At 49.9% G+C, this 15,879-nt stretch overlaps 1 protein-coding gene across 1 annotated transcript in view; it reads left to right on the plus strand.

Annotated features, from left to right (window-relative positions):
- PAPPA2 (pappalysin 2) overlaps positions 1–13,574 on the plus strand; it is a 121,196-nt gene extending 107,622 nt beyond the window's left edge. Inside the window, exons 22-23 of the mRNA XM_026084646.1 lie at positions 11,619–11,717; positions 13,500–13,574. Of these exons, the coding sequence (XP_025940431.1) occupies positions 11,619–11,717; positions 13,500–13,574 (174 nt within the window). The remainder of the gene's footprint in view (positions 1–11,618; positions 11,718–13,499) is intronic.
- The last annotated feature ends 2,305 nt before the right edge of the window (positions 13,575–15,879 follow it).

A 15,879-nucleotide genomic window follows, 5' to 3' on the forward strand; every position in this document is an offset into this window, starting at 1 on the left:
CCACCATGCCTAATGCAGTAACTGCAGATGGTGGGGGAGTACAAGGAGCATGGACTGCAAATACTGGTCAGTCTCACCTGCTGTGTCCCAGTGCCACCTCTACAGTCAATATTGGAGTTCTGGGCTAGATGAACCATTGCTCTGACCTAGTTGGCATTACTTTTGTTCTTATCCTGACCCATCTAAGCTGTTATCTAGCTGCGAGCTTGTACTGATACACTGTGGGATGTGGAAGTTTGTGAGGGGAGGACAGCAGTCCAACAGTGTGGTTAGATGCTTGTTAACCACCTCTAAGGTATACAGGTCTGTAGAATGTAGATCTGCTTCCACAGGCAGCTAGTTGCCCCAGGCTGTGCTCTCTTTCCAGTCCCCAAGCTTCCCCCTGGGAAGCAAAGGATACCCAAAACAATGTGCATGTAGTGGTGGCACAGGTGGTCCCTCTCTGAATCACAGAGCCAGGGTGCCTGGGTACTACCAGGTCCTGCGGCACCATCTATCTCCTGGGAATGTGTGGAGGAATGGATGGCAGCCAGGTTCCCTTCCTAATCCCTTCACCCCTCATGGAGCGGTACTGTTAAACAGTGCCCTGTTTTGTCTCAGAAGCAGCCCTTGACCTGCAAGGGCAAAGCCTTTCATGCGGAGGAGGTGGAAAACAAGATGGGAAGCTCTGTAAATACCTGCTGGGCATGTTTTCATGCTGCCCTTGCCATGTGTGGGGTGGGCTGGTTAGCAGAGGTAGAACCTCAACAGCCAGTGGTGGTGGAGACCTAAAGAGGCGGATGGGGTTTGGTTGCTTTTCCAAGAAGGACAGAAAGAAGGGGATTTGGCTGTGGGGTAACAGTGGCAGAGAAAAGAGAGATATTTTGCTTGCTTCTTGAACAGTGAGGGAACAGGGACCAGAAGCAGCAGTCAGCCCCCGCAAGCCATGGCTGTGTGTTCACTCAGGACCCCCAACCTGTTACTACTTTTCTGCCCTCTGCAGCTCAGTTGCCATCCCTCCATCCCTGCCTGTGTCCTGCTTTCCCCTCTCTCTCAGCCGATCACGGGTCTTGTACCCTGTGACCCAGACAGGGGGAGTGGAAGGCTGCTGAAAACATCCTCTGAAATAAAAATCAAYGAGTCGCTTTTGATAATAAATAAATATTCCCAACCTTAGTCCAGCCAACTGCTCTTCCAGCATGAATATTCCTCTTCAGCTCCTTCATCCCTTGTACATTGTTTTTCTTTCTGTTTAAGATCTGTAACAAGAACTTGGCAGAAACCAGATACAAGTGGGTCAGGAGGCCCTTGTGGTTTTCAGGGCTTGTTTTTCATAACCCATTCTATCCTGCAGCATATTTTGCACAAGTGTCTTGCCAGGAGATCTAATCCATGGCAAGAGGCAAGCTGCTGAGGGCACTATTGCAGGCTGGTGCTAGTGGCATAGGAAGTCCTGGCTTCTCTCACATGTACACAACACCAGCCCGGGAACTGAGAGGGCTGGGGACCCACCTCCTAGTGCCACTGTGCTTGCCAAGAGCACTATCTACATACAGTATCTTCTTGTGCTCCCCTTTGCCTGTTCTTTCCTGCTTCTGTTTTTATCTCCCGTTGTCTCTTATCAGCACTGAGATCAGCATGTAGAAAGGATTAGGCTAAGGACCCTGCCATGAATAGATCATGGACACAGAAGCTTTTATAGACACCACAGAGGCTTTCGGATGGTGTTCATCTACTCCATCTTTCCATCTCTTTCTTCAGTCTTGTTCCTGTAGGCTGTGGTAATGCCCTTTTTGGATTGCTGTCTGCTGAAAGACAGTGTGTCTGAGGAGCRAGACAGAGAAACTGTCAGGGCAGAAGTAGTGCATCCCCATTTGGTAGCCTGAGGTGCTACATACYAACTTCTGCAGCAGAAGTGTGTCCAAACCAAATCCTGGCCTGGGACACAGGAGTGTTTTCAAACACCATGAAGGCAAGGACCTGCTCTCCCAGTATGGTCATCTACAGCAGCATTCCAACAGGAGACCAAGCAGCGATCGAACCACTGTGCTCTCATCCCACTCCAGACTCCATTCCTKTCCAAACTCAATCCAGACTGATTCAACCAAGACCCAGGTGTGTGCAGGAARCCCATGTCCAGGGGAGCCTCTTTGTCCTGAAGACCACCTGGAGCTGCAACTCCTCCAAACTACCAACACTGCAGTTAGTACCACTGCTGGGAACTGGGCCTTTACTTATTTACCTTGGGCAGCAGAGTCCAAGCGATGGCGCAGGGGCTAAAACCAGACCACAGGATGCCTCCTTCCAGCCTGTCGCCTCTTCCTTCAAAAGAGACTAATTGTTGCTCAGTGGGTGCAGGCCACACACCTTCTCCTGTCCCTGTGAATGGCCCTGGCAGACTTGGTCAACAGCAGCCATTTCTGATGGTATGAGGCTGAAGATCCCTGAAAKGTGTGTTTGTTGGTGTCTCTCCTGTACAGCTTTGGTTTCTGACACCAAGTGATCAAGTCCACCTTGGCCTGGGATAAAGGCACAATTTGGCTTCATTGTACCAGAGCCACTGAAAGCTGGGGCTGATATGTGAACATGGAGTATTCTTTCTCAAGCAAGAAGCCTTTTTTTTTTTTTAAGTGAGGAGTGGGGAGAAGGATGCTGGAGCTGGAGCAGACATTCCTGAAGAACTGAGAAAACATGATGAAGGAACTCTGCATAGTGAACCGATAAGTGAGTAGCCCAGGGACACCAGCAAACTCAGAAACAACCAGCATTTCTCCATTTYGCTTTCTGGCCATGTCTGAAGTGATGGTGCAAGTCAATGATTTCTCCAAGCAAGTCATTCCAGGGACATGCGCCTCCAATGGTCATCCACTGTAGTTTAACAAGCCACACGGGAGCAGCTCAGGGGGCAGAAGCTGGAAGACACAGAAATAATGTATGAAGTACTGGGCCTGTAAGAATTTATTTTTGTTTCCTCTTCTTCAGGCCACTTGGTCCCAGGTGCCTCTTGCCAAATTTCTAAAGCTCTCTTCCCTCAAGCTGTGCTCACCCGGCCTCCCTCAGTGCAACGGGCCAGGTAGCGTTCGCTTGCTGCTCAGGGCACCGAGGCATCCCAGAGAGCTTTTTGACCAGAAGCCAGCACTGTTCCCTCTCTGCCCCTCTCTGTGTTTTTCAGAGCTGATTTCCTCTTTGCGTGCCGGAGAGCCTCAGGAAGGAGAGAGGGAAAGTGAATGTGCTTGGGGTGTTGGGGGTGGCGGTGGAAATAATAAAATAAAAGACACACTGCAACAGAGAGAGGGCCAAGAAAAATATTTAATCCAAACAATGAACATTGTCGTTTCCTCCCACAGTCTGCATTCCCAGTCAACTTCCCTGGGCAAGCAGGAGGAGCCAAGAATTGCCGGGCTCTCTGCCTCACCAGTGTGTGTGTGTGTGTGTTTGTGTGTGTGTAAGGAAAGGGATGTGTCCTGGGGACACTGTGCTGTAGCATCACTTTAACTAGCTCCTGCCATGTCTGCAGCTGAAGGGACTGAAACAAGCTCAATTTTCTAAAGGGAAGCAGTGGTTTGGAAAGATGTTGAAGGGATAGGGACAGAAAGATGGAAGGGGGAATTTTCAGGTACCCAAGCCAGGATGTTGGGGTGATGGATGCACTGGATTTTTTACTGAATCAGACCTTCAACAAGGACTTGGGTAGTCTTCATGTCCTGCCAGGGACGTGCGAGAATAACTGCACTTTTTGGAATATTTTGGCTAGTGAATGAGGTGCGGTGGGAAGGAAGGGCATGTGGTTGGGAGAAGCTGCCCTTTTTTCCTACCACTGGCAAAGGGCTATCACAGCCTCTTCACGCTTCCTTTCATCATTGCCCTTCTGCAGAAGCCCTCACCCAAAGCCTGCTCCACCCCACGACACGCAGCGACAGCACATGCATGCTTTGCACCCGGGATGCTGCTTCTCCCGCAAGCTTCAGATCCTTTAGACCTGTGGTTGTATCTAGCACTGAGGGCTGCTCGAGGTATATGTCCTCAAGTCCTCTGGTCTCCTTGCCCCCTGTGCTGTTGTGGTATGGGGTGCAAGGGCTGTCAGAGTGACTTGGGAATGGGCCCTGATTTGGGCTGACATCCCAAATGCCATCAATTGTCTGCGGTTTCCAGCTGTGCTACCTGCTAGCTGGGCTCTGGCTGTTGCTGGTTTCTTGTTCCTGGTGCTGAGCAAACACTGCTGTCTTTTGGGGCTTGCTGGATGTGGGTGAGGAGAAGGGTTGGCGTGGATGGGCAGGATGAGGGGTTAATTAGTGTTGGACCAGCTCAAGGGGTTTCTGGCTGTCAACCGGCAGCTGTTGCTGCTCTGTGGGTCCCCCCTCTCCAGCCACATATYGAAAGGATCAGCAAGAGTTTACTCTTATCCTTCTGCTTCCATCGAAGACCCTGCAAATGCAGTGGGGTCGGGAAGACCACGGCACGCAGGAAGGGGATGCGTCTCCCCGGCAGAGGTTTATCGCCCAGCCACGTGCCTTTCTCCCTTGCTGCACCATCTCCCTGCAGGGCCCCTTCCATGTCCTCCAACCGATCTTTCAGCCCAAGTTTTGAGCGCCACTAACCACTCATGAGAAGAGCAGAAGCAATAGCGGCAAAGCTGATACAAGAGGCACGGGTGTGACTGCGCAGCAGCGGCAGCTTTTCTGGGCTGGTCCCTGCCCATCTCCAGTGCTGAACTGATGTTTCCCCTGTTCCTCTGCGGTTGCTTTGAAAGTTACAGCTGACGAGAACAAAAACACCTGCACGTCATCAGCTGCAGGGTCTCACACGGTCATCTGAGCATGCAAAGGGTTTGCCCAGTCACRTCTGAGATCTCAAACATCAAAGCCCAAAATACCGATGCCTATAGGGAAAGGCACAAGGACAGCAAAATTCTTGCTGACTTAGAAGCAGCATAAAGGAAAACTACCTGCCCTCCTTGGACGGGATCAGCATTGAAGCGAATACCACTGCAAAGCCCAGGACACGCGCAGCCTCCCAGAGGCTGGGGGACACGCTTTGCTTAATAAGTCTGGACTTGATCCCCTGAAACTGGGATCTGGACTTTCTCTAGCTATAGACAAATTGAAATCGCAAGCGCTTTGCATCCTGCTCAGGAGCCAGAAGCAGACTTTCAGCTGGARTGAGGAAGGAATTCTCCCCTCTTGCTGGGGTAATGTTACATAATTGGCCAGGTGCATGTTGTGTGGTTTTTTTTTTTTTTTCCACCTTCCTCCAAAGCATCTGGAATGGGTCACTGCCAAAAGCAAGCTACTGGGCCTTCAGGTCTGTTCAACTAGCACAAAACCTGCATTCCTAAGAAATAATGTTCATTGAGTGTCTATGATGCAGCATCAAAATATGTGTGATACTTATGTCATTTGTGATATATTCTTCATACTCAACTGCCTTCGTCAAATCCATCTTCTCTGTCTGTCTTGCTTACCTCCTTTCCCTTGCTCCGTCACACCCTTTTAAGTTCTTGCATAGTGAATCAACCTACATATAAGATGGTTTGAAAAATGTATTGGGACACTGCCCACCTCGCCAATGACACTGGGAGAAAGAGAATTCAAGAGGCAACCCTAGGGCCTGGGATGCTCCCCCACGATGTTGGACTATGTAAAAGGCTTGGGAAGGGGGCCAGCACACAAGGAGAGAGCCAGCAAGCTCGGCCCTGGCTTTGAGGGATCTGCAGGGACAGTGGAAAACGTCGTTTACAAAACACTGCTCCCTGCACAGCATCTCCCAGAAGCTGTGAGTGAAACGATGCAGCAAAACACTCTGAAATGCTTCTGCCCAGGAAATCGCACAGTCTAAACAGACAGCATGCACCCGCTTGCCGAGCCGAGCCGGCTGCAATGCAGCCCTGGGACTTGAACGATCCTTTATCAGATTCCGCTTTTTCCTGCAATAATTTTCCCTCTTTTTTTTTTTTTTCCTTTTTTCGTCTGTGCCTATTCCCAGTTTTGAGAGCATGTGGTTTTTTTAGCTTATTTAAATTGCCAAGCATTTGATTCACAGTTACTATTTTTATTATGGTAGCGCAAATATCAGGCCCCACGGTGCCAGATGCTGTACCTCCATGTGCTAACACATGCCCCAGTGAAGCTACTGTCTGAATAAACAAGGAAGACAAACGTCGAGAGCGGGGAAATTAGCTGACACAGCCCAGCTCGCTGGCTGGCTCCAGCAGCCCCGAGCTGTCACGCAGCCTAGCTGAGAAGCTCCATATCGCTAATTCAGTGTGAAGCAGTTACAGCAATTACCTTAGTCACTTTTTCCCATTTAATACAAGCTGTTTGAATCCATCCTTTTTTTTTTCCCCATGCTGGAGGATGCATATTCTGGTGATTGAAACTCAGCTGGTCGTTTTCCTGGATCACATGCACTTGCCTTCACCTGGCTGCATTTGCCTTTCCACATTTTCTCCAGATCTACACAGTTTGGTTTTTTTTCCTGCCAGCATCTTAAAACTTTGTCAAGTATTTCTGTGAGTTGCTGACATGGGCAAACTTCCCTTCTCCCACCACTGACATTGCTTTCTGTGGATCCTAATTTAGAATCACGTGGCTCAAACATAGCCTGGAAAAAGGCCGTGTGCATCTTTTGCACATGCACACTCACATGTCACCCTGCACTGGAAATGGCTGTTCATGCAGCCAGTGTCCTCCTCTGCCTTGCCTCTTGCAAAACCTAAATGAGATGATTGATAGAAGTATGACCAAATGAATGTCAAAGCCCACACCTGTACCCTCATAAATGAATATCGATCCACCAACATCTTAGTTTTCTCTTTCTGCTTACAAAGACTGAAACCAACTGGAGGCCCTTGAGAAGCCAAACCAATGGGATTCACTTTTTCTCCCTTGGAAAATTACTGAGAAGTGCAGCTCCTTGCTAGCCCAACTCTGATTGCTAGTCTTGAGTTGTTTCAGGCCCAATGAAGTAATGAAATTCTCCTGCCTCATCAAGAAGCAGATTTGCAGCCATCTCCTAGGATAAAGTACCAGCTACTGTGGCAGTGCAAGAGCCACATCACTGGGCCATGGAGGAGCAGAAGAGCTTGCAGTGCTAGCTACGGCTTAGCTGTCCTTCCTTCCTAGGCCCTGCTGTGCTCCTAAGTCCCATCACTTCTTCATGCCTGGGCTCCTTCACAGGGGGTTATGCTGACCTGGGATGGTCCTGAAGTGTTTGACTCCAGTAGAGACAGGAAGAGAGAGGGAGAGATGTCACCTGACTCATACACGAATGCCGTGGGGCTCCCACTGTCATGGCTGGCCTGCAGTGCTCTCTAGATTAGCCCAGGAGCCTGTGGATGGTGTATGTGAGGGGTCTGGATAGCTCACAGAAGCACGGCTGTTTCTGAGACGAGCCGCTGTTGCAATAACAGCAGCAGGCTGAGGACAGCATGTGAGAAAGGATCTCAGCTCAAGCCTGCAGCGGGTGGCCATGGTCACAGGCCCTTCGCCTTGAGCAGAGCCAGTCTGACCTGTACCATGCTGAGGCCAGGGCCGCCCCATCCCCTGCAATGCTGATGGCGGTAGTGAGACCAGAGGGAACAGGACTGGAAACAGGGCCGGTCCCCTGGAGGTAGATGTAGAACCTCCACTCAGGAGAGGCAGCCGAGATAGCTGTGGGGAGCCCGGGCGGCTGTGCAGAGCAGAGCAGAGCCATCGGTCCCCAAACCATACATCTGGCTCTCTTGAGCCTCGAGTCCAATTAGTCATTTTGTATTTTYCCCTCATATGTTTTTCCAATGTAATTTGGAGCATGAGTTGTTAAGTTTCCCCAGCAAGCGTTGCCATAGGAGCCTGTATTTGTTTAGGGTGGGGTACGGGTTCTGGCGGGTCGAGGGGAGGGGGCAATTAGCCCTAATAGGTGCAGAGAGAAAGCGAGAACCTCTTGTTCTCCGTCCTGTCCCTGTCTCTGTCCTCCCCCACCTTGCACACAAGACACGATCTGGAAATCATTTCAGACCTGTGTAGCCGGGACAGGCAATCCTCTGCAATAATTATATGGAAACTACAGAAGAAGTAGGTTTTGTTTTGCCAGTGAGTCATGACATATGGAGCAAAGCTCAAGGAAAAACTCCACCGCGTGGAATGCTGCAAAAGCAGATCACACCCAGAGTGCTTTCCCCGCCAGCGGCCGGGTGAGCCCCCGGCCGGTCCCCTGCCGTCAGCCCCCTGCACTTGCAAGCTCCGGCCCCGCTCCCACGGTGGCCCCAGCCAGCTGTGACAGCATGCAAAGCTGCTTTGCGGCTCAAATGGAGGCCTTCCTCGCTCACGGTCATTTAGGACCTGCTGGCAGTTTTCACTGGGAGAGGGKTGTTAACCCTGTCACCTTGGTGAAACTCCAGTGTGGGGAATTACACCCTGACATCCTCTGGTCTTCAAATAGAGGAAAGTGACCCTAGAGGGCCCCAGTGCTGGGGCCCGGGTTAGCCCTTCCAGCTCCCTCCAGGAGTAGCTCGGAGGGCAGYCTCTGGCAAGTCACTAAGCCCCTCTTCCTCAGTTTCCCCATGTGAGCAATGGCACCGATCTTTCTCTGCTTTGCTGAGGGCTTGGGCGAGCTAACAGCTTCTGCAAGGTGAGAGGTGAGAGACCCTAGACAGACAGTGCTTTTCTCTGGGGTTTTCCTGATTTGCATATGTGTCACCAGAATAAGCTTTGTGCGGGACTTTGCTTCAGGGCTTTGTGCACCTTCTAGAAACTAAGCTGTCATCCCACATCCCTTGGGAGCTCAGGTGCTGCAGTTTCTGTCAGCAGAAAGCTCAGATGAGCAGTGGGGCGGTATGAACAGAGGTATCTAGGCATTGCCTACATCTGGCCAAGACTTAGGTGTCTGGCTGCACTGCCACTGAGCCCTAGGAAGCAGGTGTCATGGCGATGGCAATGATGGGCGTCAAATCACTTCCCCTGACCCTGCTTCTTTCTGGATGCTTGAGTGAGTTACATAACCTTGCTATGCCTCAGTTTCCCAGCTGCAAAAAGGCACATCCTTTCTTCTTCTCATGCAAGATCTTCCAGGCAAATGCAATCTCTTCTTTGATGCTTGGATTTGGCCCAGGGACTGTAGCTGTGACTGTAATACTGCTACCATTGACAGACTCATTGGTTTGCCATAATCCCTGCTCTTATTTCCTGCCCTTGGTGAAACAAAAGTGATGTTAATTTGCATTGGGCCTGCTTCTGTTCCTCATGAGTCATGATGGCAAAAGGCTACATCAGTAACCTGGTTTGGTCATAGTTTTCTCATGGCAATAAGTGGCAATATCATCTGTTCTTGCATGTTGGCTTCAGTGTAGTGCATACAGGCCTGTCATGGTATGATGACCTTTCTCAGCCTGAAGTTGGTTGGCTTAGTGGTGCTACTGGTGAGTGACTTTCAAAAGCAGAGTTCTGGTACATTTTGAGAAGCCCAGTTGTCATTGAAGGCCACCAGATCCAGCAAAATGGAACAGCCACTTTCAGGAGCAAAGGGTTGGCCAACTTTCTGCCAGGAGCCTTGCTGATGACAGCAGTCCTTCTGGAGTATGGCCACTGTTTCTGGGTCAGCAGCTAACAGCACAGAGCCTAGAGCTAGAGAAGCATTTCATTACTAATCACTCAGTTAATGAATGGCCTCTCCGTTCTGTTAGCACATTTATTTGTTACTTGGCAGTGCTGATGTGTATCTATGATAAATAAACCTCAGTTGCAGATTGTTCCTGACAGTTCATTGCAAATGCTTCACATGCAAGTTATTTAGTTACACCAGTCACACAGCATTGTTTCTCAGCCCTAGTTGGCTGCTTCTCAACCCTAGTTGTTTCTCTTCTCTGATCAGATGACTTATGTAACTAAACAACAATAAAACGGATTTCTGAATGGCTGTTTGTGCCATTTAACATTTCTGGTCAGAAAGCTATTCTGCTGGAATAGCTTTCTGTTTCCATGTTAGAGCTGAAAGTAAAGAAAGGTTGTTAATGATGGGCCATTTATTTGAGCTGCACCAAGGCAAGCTGAGCTCTGCAAATTCCTACTGGTTCAGGTAGACCCAACAGTGATTCACAGCAGAGCAGCAAAGGGTACTGGACTTTGSCACACCAAGAAGATGCACCATTCACACTCACAAAGCATACACAACATTGGCATTATTCTGATAATGCAAAATCCCCTACTATAGGGCAAGTAGGCTTTTCTGAAGTGGCCATGCAATTTAGGAGCAGCAGTGCTGTTGACTTTGGTGGGAATTTGTGCTCCTGGATTATCTGCATACTTTGGGGATGTCTGCTCTGAGTTACAGATGTTCCCAGAACATGAGCATTAACAGCATTTACAATATATAATGAATATATAATAATAATAATGAATATTTAATATATAATGAAGCATAATGAATGCATTTGCAAGTCCTAGGGAATGACCACAGGCATTTGTCCCACTGAATTGTTTGCTGCTTAGCTCTAGGAAGGGCACTCAACCACAGAACTTCCTTACACCATCTTTATAGAGGGTGGGATCCAGGCCATGAAGAGGAGAAATGAAGAGGAAGGTGGCCATCAATGAAGATGGAAAGTGGCCAAGTTGCCAGTATCTCTGGTTATCAGTAGGCAGGTGTCCTCTCTATTCAATTCAGAATTGGATTTTGCCTGTGGGGAGCTAGCGCTTAATAAAGATTCCTTCTTTAGTGGCCCTCCTCAGCTGGCCTAGAAAAAGCAGTCTTGTAGTCCAATCTGGCAAGGTTTGGCAGAGTCGAGTGTTGTAGCGCAGCATAGATTCTCTAGTGGAGAGTCTAGAGGAATCTGGGGACATGTCCCCCTTCCTGCATGCTCAGGACCTGGGCCAGATCAAGAGCATTCCAGGAAAAGCTTAGTCCCTGCAACCAGCACTTGCCAATATTTGGCTCAGCTTAGACACCAGTATTTCTGGGAGGCTGCCTGACCTTGCTGAACCTTTCTCGTAATCCAAGGGAGAAAGAGGAGTCTAAGGGTGCTCTGATATTGATCCTCTAACAGGATCATCTGTTGATCCTCATATCAGTCTCTCTATACTTAGCTGCCCAAGCTGCATCACAAAGCTCAACTTCAGAGTCAAGCTCTTAAGAAGAAGGAGTATTGCAGGGAAGAGCTGGGTCAGCTTCTTACAGAGCCCAACCCTGGCTGCACTCGCAGAGAGAGCTGGATTACAGTGGAGTTGCATGTGAGTGGTGTAATGAGGTAGCAGTGCAAGCTGTGCTGTGCAGAGGAGGTGGGGAATTCACTCCCAGTTGAGTGGCACTGGACTCCAAGGAGAAGCGCCGAGTGGGACAGGGACTTGAACTTCTGGCATTCAGTGTGGGGCCCTCTCTAACGACATGGATTTCTCACTTCCTGATGCAATTCCCTTGGGTAAAGAAAGCTGATTCTTGCACTACAGCTGCTGTCCTCTTAGCACCAAGTCCTCCATACACACCAAGTGGGATACCAGTTTTCTGGTGTTGCTTTGGCTTTGAAGAGGTGGTTSTGTATTGTGGAACTGGGCCCTGCCCTTTATAGTGGTGTCTGAGGGGCTTGCTGCGGATCTGGGATCTCTGCTGTTGGGATGAACCTTCCACTTTGGAATAACCCTTTCAGCAACAACTCATTTCTCTGCCTGTAGCCTTTCCAAGCAGATGGCTGGTGTGACACCATCAACAATCGGGCATACTGCCAGTATGACGGGGGTGACTGCTGCTCCTCCACACTGTCCTCCAGGAAGGTAAGTGAGCACCTTCTGTGGCATAGGCCAAGATTTAGGATTAAGCATTCACAATTTGCCATGCTCTCTGGCTTTGCTGACCATGAAACCAGGCCTACAAGACAATTCTCCCATGAGTAGAGCACAAATCCATGATTTTAAATCAAAGCCAGCTGAAGCTGATAGATGTTGTTCTATTGATTACAGCAGGGTTTGGACCTGGGCCAACGGAACTCAAAGCTCAACCAGGCTCCCACTCAGGCTCATGGGATTCCTTCTCATTTAAAACGCAAGTCCCTACGAAATTACTTCTGTAGGATTTAGTGCTAGTTGTGATGAGTCAGAAGGCACCTTGTTGCATAACTGCACAATCTCAGGGGACTTGATTTTTTTGTTGGCATCCACAAGACCAGTCTGGACTGTCTTTCCTTCCCAAGTCTCCCAGGAGGGAAGGAGGGAGGAATAATGTAGAGGTAGCAACTTTGAGTTAGAGATGCACAGACCCTTCTTTGTCTCCCATCGCAACCTCCCCTCCCACCTAACTTGCCATCCAGCACTCACAGCCCATCCTTCCTAAATGTATCCAAGAGCAAAACAAACCATAGGGCATGAGATAATTTCTCACTGCAAAAATATGTGAATTTGGATCTTCTTGTCTTTGTTGTGGAGCTTGAATCATTTTTCCTTTCATCACACACATACACACACAGAAAGGAAAAATAAAATCCTGGGAAGATCCAGTTCAGATAGGAGGGAAAAGGCTTTACACCCAAGTGATGAGTGAAATCTCCCCAGTGATATCATGACATCTTGGAGCATGGCATGGCTCTCAGGAGGTCTGAGACATCTTGATCTCCAGCCAGAATAAAGGACAGGATTGTAATGGAAGGCGGAGGAATTCATGTCCCAAAGCTCTCAGGAGACCCCCACCTCAGCCCACATCCCCCACAGGTCCTAGCTGTCCAGCCATGTAATCCTCCGTCGCTTTGCTGTTAAGGCAGACATAGGAATATGGGTTTCAAATACAAAACAACCTGCTCCAGCCTCTCACTGGCTCAGGCTGTGAAAAATGTAATGTGCTTCTACAGTAAGAAAAACTCTTGGCTCTTATCCTGGTTTGCATAAAAGCCTCTAGTAGAAATTGTTTCCTCAGCTCCTATGGCCCACTGCTAGGCAATGGTCAACCATGAGCTAGATGCTTTGCTGGTACCTTCCCACTGTGTTCTGCTGCCACCAATTAAGGCACAGGTAACATAAGGTTGCTTGACCACATACAGTTGAGGTAGAGAAAGCAATGAGCGGTGGTACAGCTGAGCCAGGAAGAGTCAAGAGTAGCCTGAAGGACGGGGCCATGGACTCTGATATGGATGAAGGGTGGCCGTCTAACAAGGATGAAAGTAGACCTGAAATCTAGAGGTACCTCACCACTGCTAGCTCCATTCCAAAAGCCCATAACCACCATGGGAGATTTCTCCCAAGGATTTGATATTTGGGGCACAAGCCCTCAGGTTGACCCTTTATTACAAAATTTGCAACACAAGTTACCAGAAAGGAAAATTCAAAGAACAAAACCCAGCTGTGGGTCACAGTTAGCACCAGGGGCACCCTGGAGCAGAGCTTGTTTCTCATTGAGAGTGGAACCTGGTGGTCTCTACAGCATCAACAACATCCAGACCTTACTGAGAGTGTTGGTCTGTCTGTACAGGGGTGGAGAGGGTTTGCTGAGGTGAGGGGTCCCAGGGGGCCAGGGGGCTCAAGGTAGAGGCTTGGTCCAGGCTGACTTTTCCCTTTTGGTGCCTCCAGGTGATCCCGTTCGCTGCTGACTGTGACCAGGACGAATGCACCTGTCGTGACCCAGCAGCTGAGGAGAACCAGTAGCGGCACCACAAATGGCCTCTCTCGGTGAGGCGAGCACCAGAGGAGAAAAGGGGCAACAACAGGGGCCACTGGGAGGGTGGCAGGACGCACGAGGGGGGTCAGGAGACATAAGAGGAAGAGCTGGACAGTTGGGAAGATGGCAACGCCAAGGACGTGCCCAGCGTCCTGCGGCACCGCATGTGAGAGGAGTGATGGGCACGGCGGGGATGGGGCGAGGCCACCAAGAAGCCGGTGAGCAGAAGACAGATGCATTCACTGCACTGCCGTGGTCCCCTCTCATCACTGCACCCTTCCCCTCGGGCTCCCTCCCAAACCAAACCCGGCAACTGGGGCCTGCCGTGCACGCGAGTGGGCTCACCGAGGAGTCTGGCCGCTGCCTTGGCCGCACGCTGGGCTGGGCTCCAAGCCAACAGCTGAGAAGCTGCCACGGACACTTGGTTCTGTTACTGTATTGATGGGTTGCCAATTCTGAGTGTCTGTCTTTGCTCTGAATTTTGTCACTATTCACCCCCCCTCTACTGTATAGGCTGCTTTTAGCAAGGTCGAGGTAGTTGTGATCTCTCTGCAAATATTTAAACTTAATTTTATATATATATATATACATATATATATAATATATATATAAAAATATATATTATATTTTCTTTGCTCTTTATGAAGCTGAGAAAGGATATCCTTTGTCACACACCCATGCTGCTGTGAAGTACAAACCATTGGGAARAGTGCAGGTAGGGGCGGGATGAGTAGGGAATTTCCCCTCATTTGCTAAGAGGGAGCTGGAAAGAGGACAGAGAGAGAAGCCAAACGACTGGACTACGAGAGGAGACAGCTCCCCGGGCACACAGCATGCAGGCTGGGACCTTGAGAAGCTCTCAGCAGCTACAAATGCCAAATTTTGCTGTTGGGATTTGCAGGTGCTTTGCCTTTCTCTGGTTTGGGTCCTGAGACAGGATTCTGAGGTACAGCTGTACCTGAAAAGAAATACTACTGTACCCTGATTCATTCCAGCAACTGCTGCAGCTTAGGTGAACATCACTTTGCTGAAGGACTTGACAGACTCGGCCCACTATTTGAGATGATAACTCCAGGAAGGGTGACAAGTCCATGAGGATTGCGGCGTGGCAGATAGTAGCAAAGATGCTCCACGTTCCCACTCTGCCTTGCTCCCCCTTTTGCTTCAGCTGGTGACGACCCAACTAGATAGGAGATATAGAGGGCAACGTAGGATAACTGTGTGATGCTCTGAAATGAATGAAGCTAAAGAGCTGCTTTTTTTTCCCACATCTCCTTTCCAAACATGAGCTTCAGCAGTGTTGCCAGCAGCTCTGTGAGGAGATGAGACCCAGAGCACAGGGAGAGATGGGGCGCAGAGGACCTGTCAGGAGACTCTGAGCATCATCTTTTTCCACTGAGCTTCTCCTTATTATCTCTGTTGCTGAGTCCACACTGCTGGGCTTACAATCGCAGAGTATCATGAGTATCTTCCTTCCATAGGTACCAGGTGAAAATCTCCTAATTAATTTCTAGCCACGAAGAAGCCCAGATAGAAACTTTGGGACCCAAAGCTGATTCTCAGGCGTTCAGCTTGGYGGTCTGGATGCAGGCCTGTAGAGGCAGAGGGTAGAGAAGGCACCTGGCTTTTGGCTGTGCTGGGGTCTTGCTGTGTCCCCCTTCAAATTTCTCATAGCTGGGTGCTGGGAACAACTCTGCGGCCAGACATGAGAAATGAGAAGAGGATAAAGAGGCAGGGAAAAGGGCTAGAGAGAAGAGAGAAGAGAAGGGGCAACAGAGTCAGACCGGGAAAACCCAGCTGGGGCCGGGATGCTCTGCAGCCCTCCAGGCTGGGGCCGAGGCCGAGCCTACCCGGCTGTGCCCCACGCAGGCAAGGCCTGCACGCCTGCACTGGGGCTGAGGCCAGGGCCAGGGTTTGGCTGGCACAGGAGCGATGGAGAGAGGGTGACACGGTGTGGAGAGACTGGGGATTTTCAAGGCAGCCATCCCATCCTTTGGCTTTTGCTGGCCTGCCCTGATTTTTGTCAGGCATCTCCAAAAGGTATGTTTGGCTGGAGGATAGGAATAGAAACAGAGGCATCTAGACATCCCACCCGGTGCCCAGAAATGAGATGCTTCATCCTTCCCCGAGCCCTTTTCCGATCCTGAGAGTGCCCATGGCTCCTTGGTGGGTCACCTCCCCGCAGGGAGCAGAGCTCACCCGAAAGCTCATTCCTGCTGGTGCATTTGCTGGGCTGAGCCAATCCAGCCATAACTGGGGTGGGAGCGAAGAGGCACACCACCCCGCAGCCGA

This window comes from Apteryx rowi, unplaced genomic scaffold (assembly GCF_003343035.1).
Source record: "Apteryx rowi isolate R43461 unplaced genomic scaffold, aptRow1 scaffold_65, whole genome shotgun sequence".
Classification (NCBI taxonomy): domain Eukaryota; kingdom Metazoa; phylum Chordata; class Aves; order Apterygiformes; family Apterygidae; genus Apteryx; species Apteryx rowi.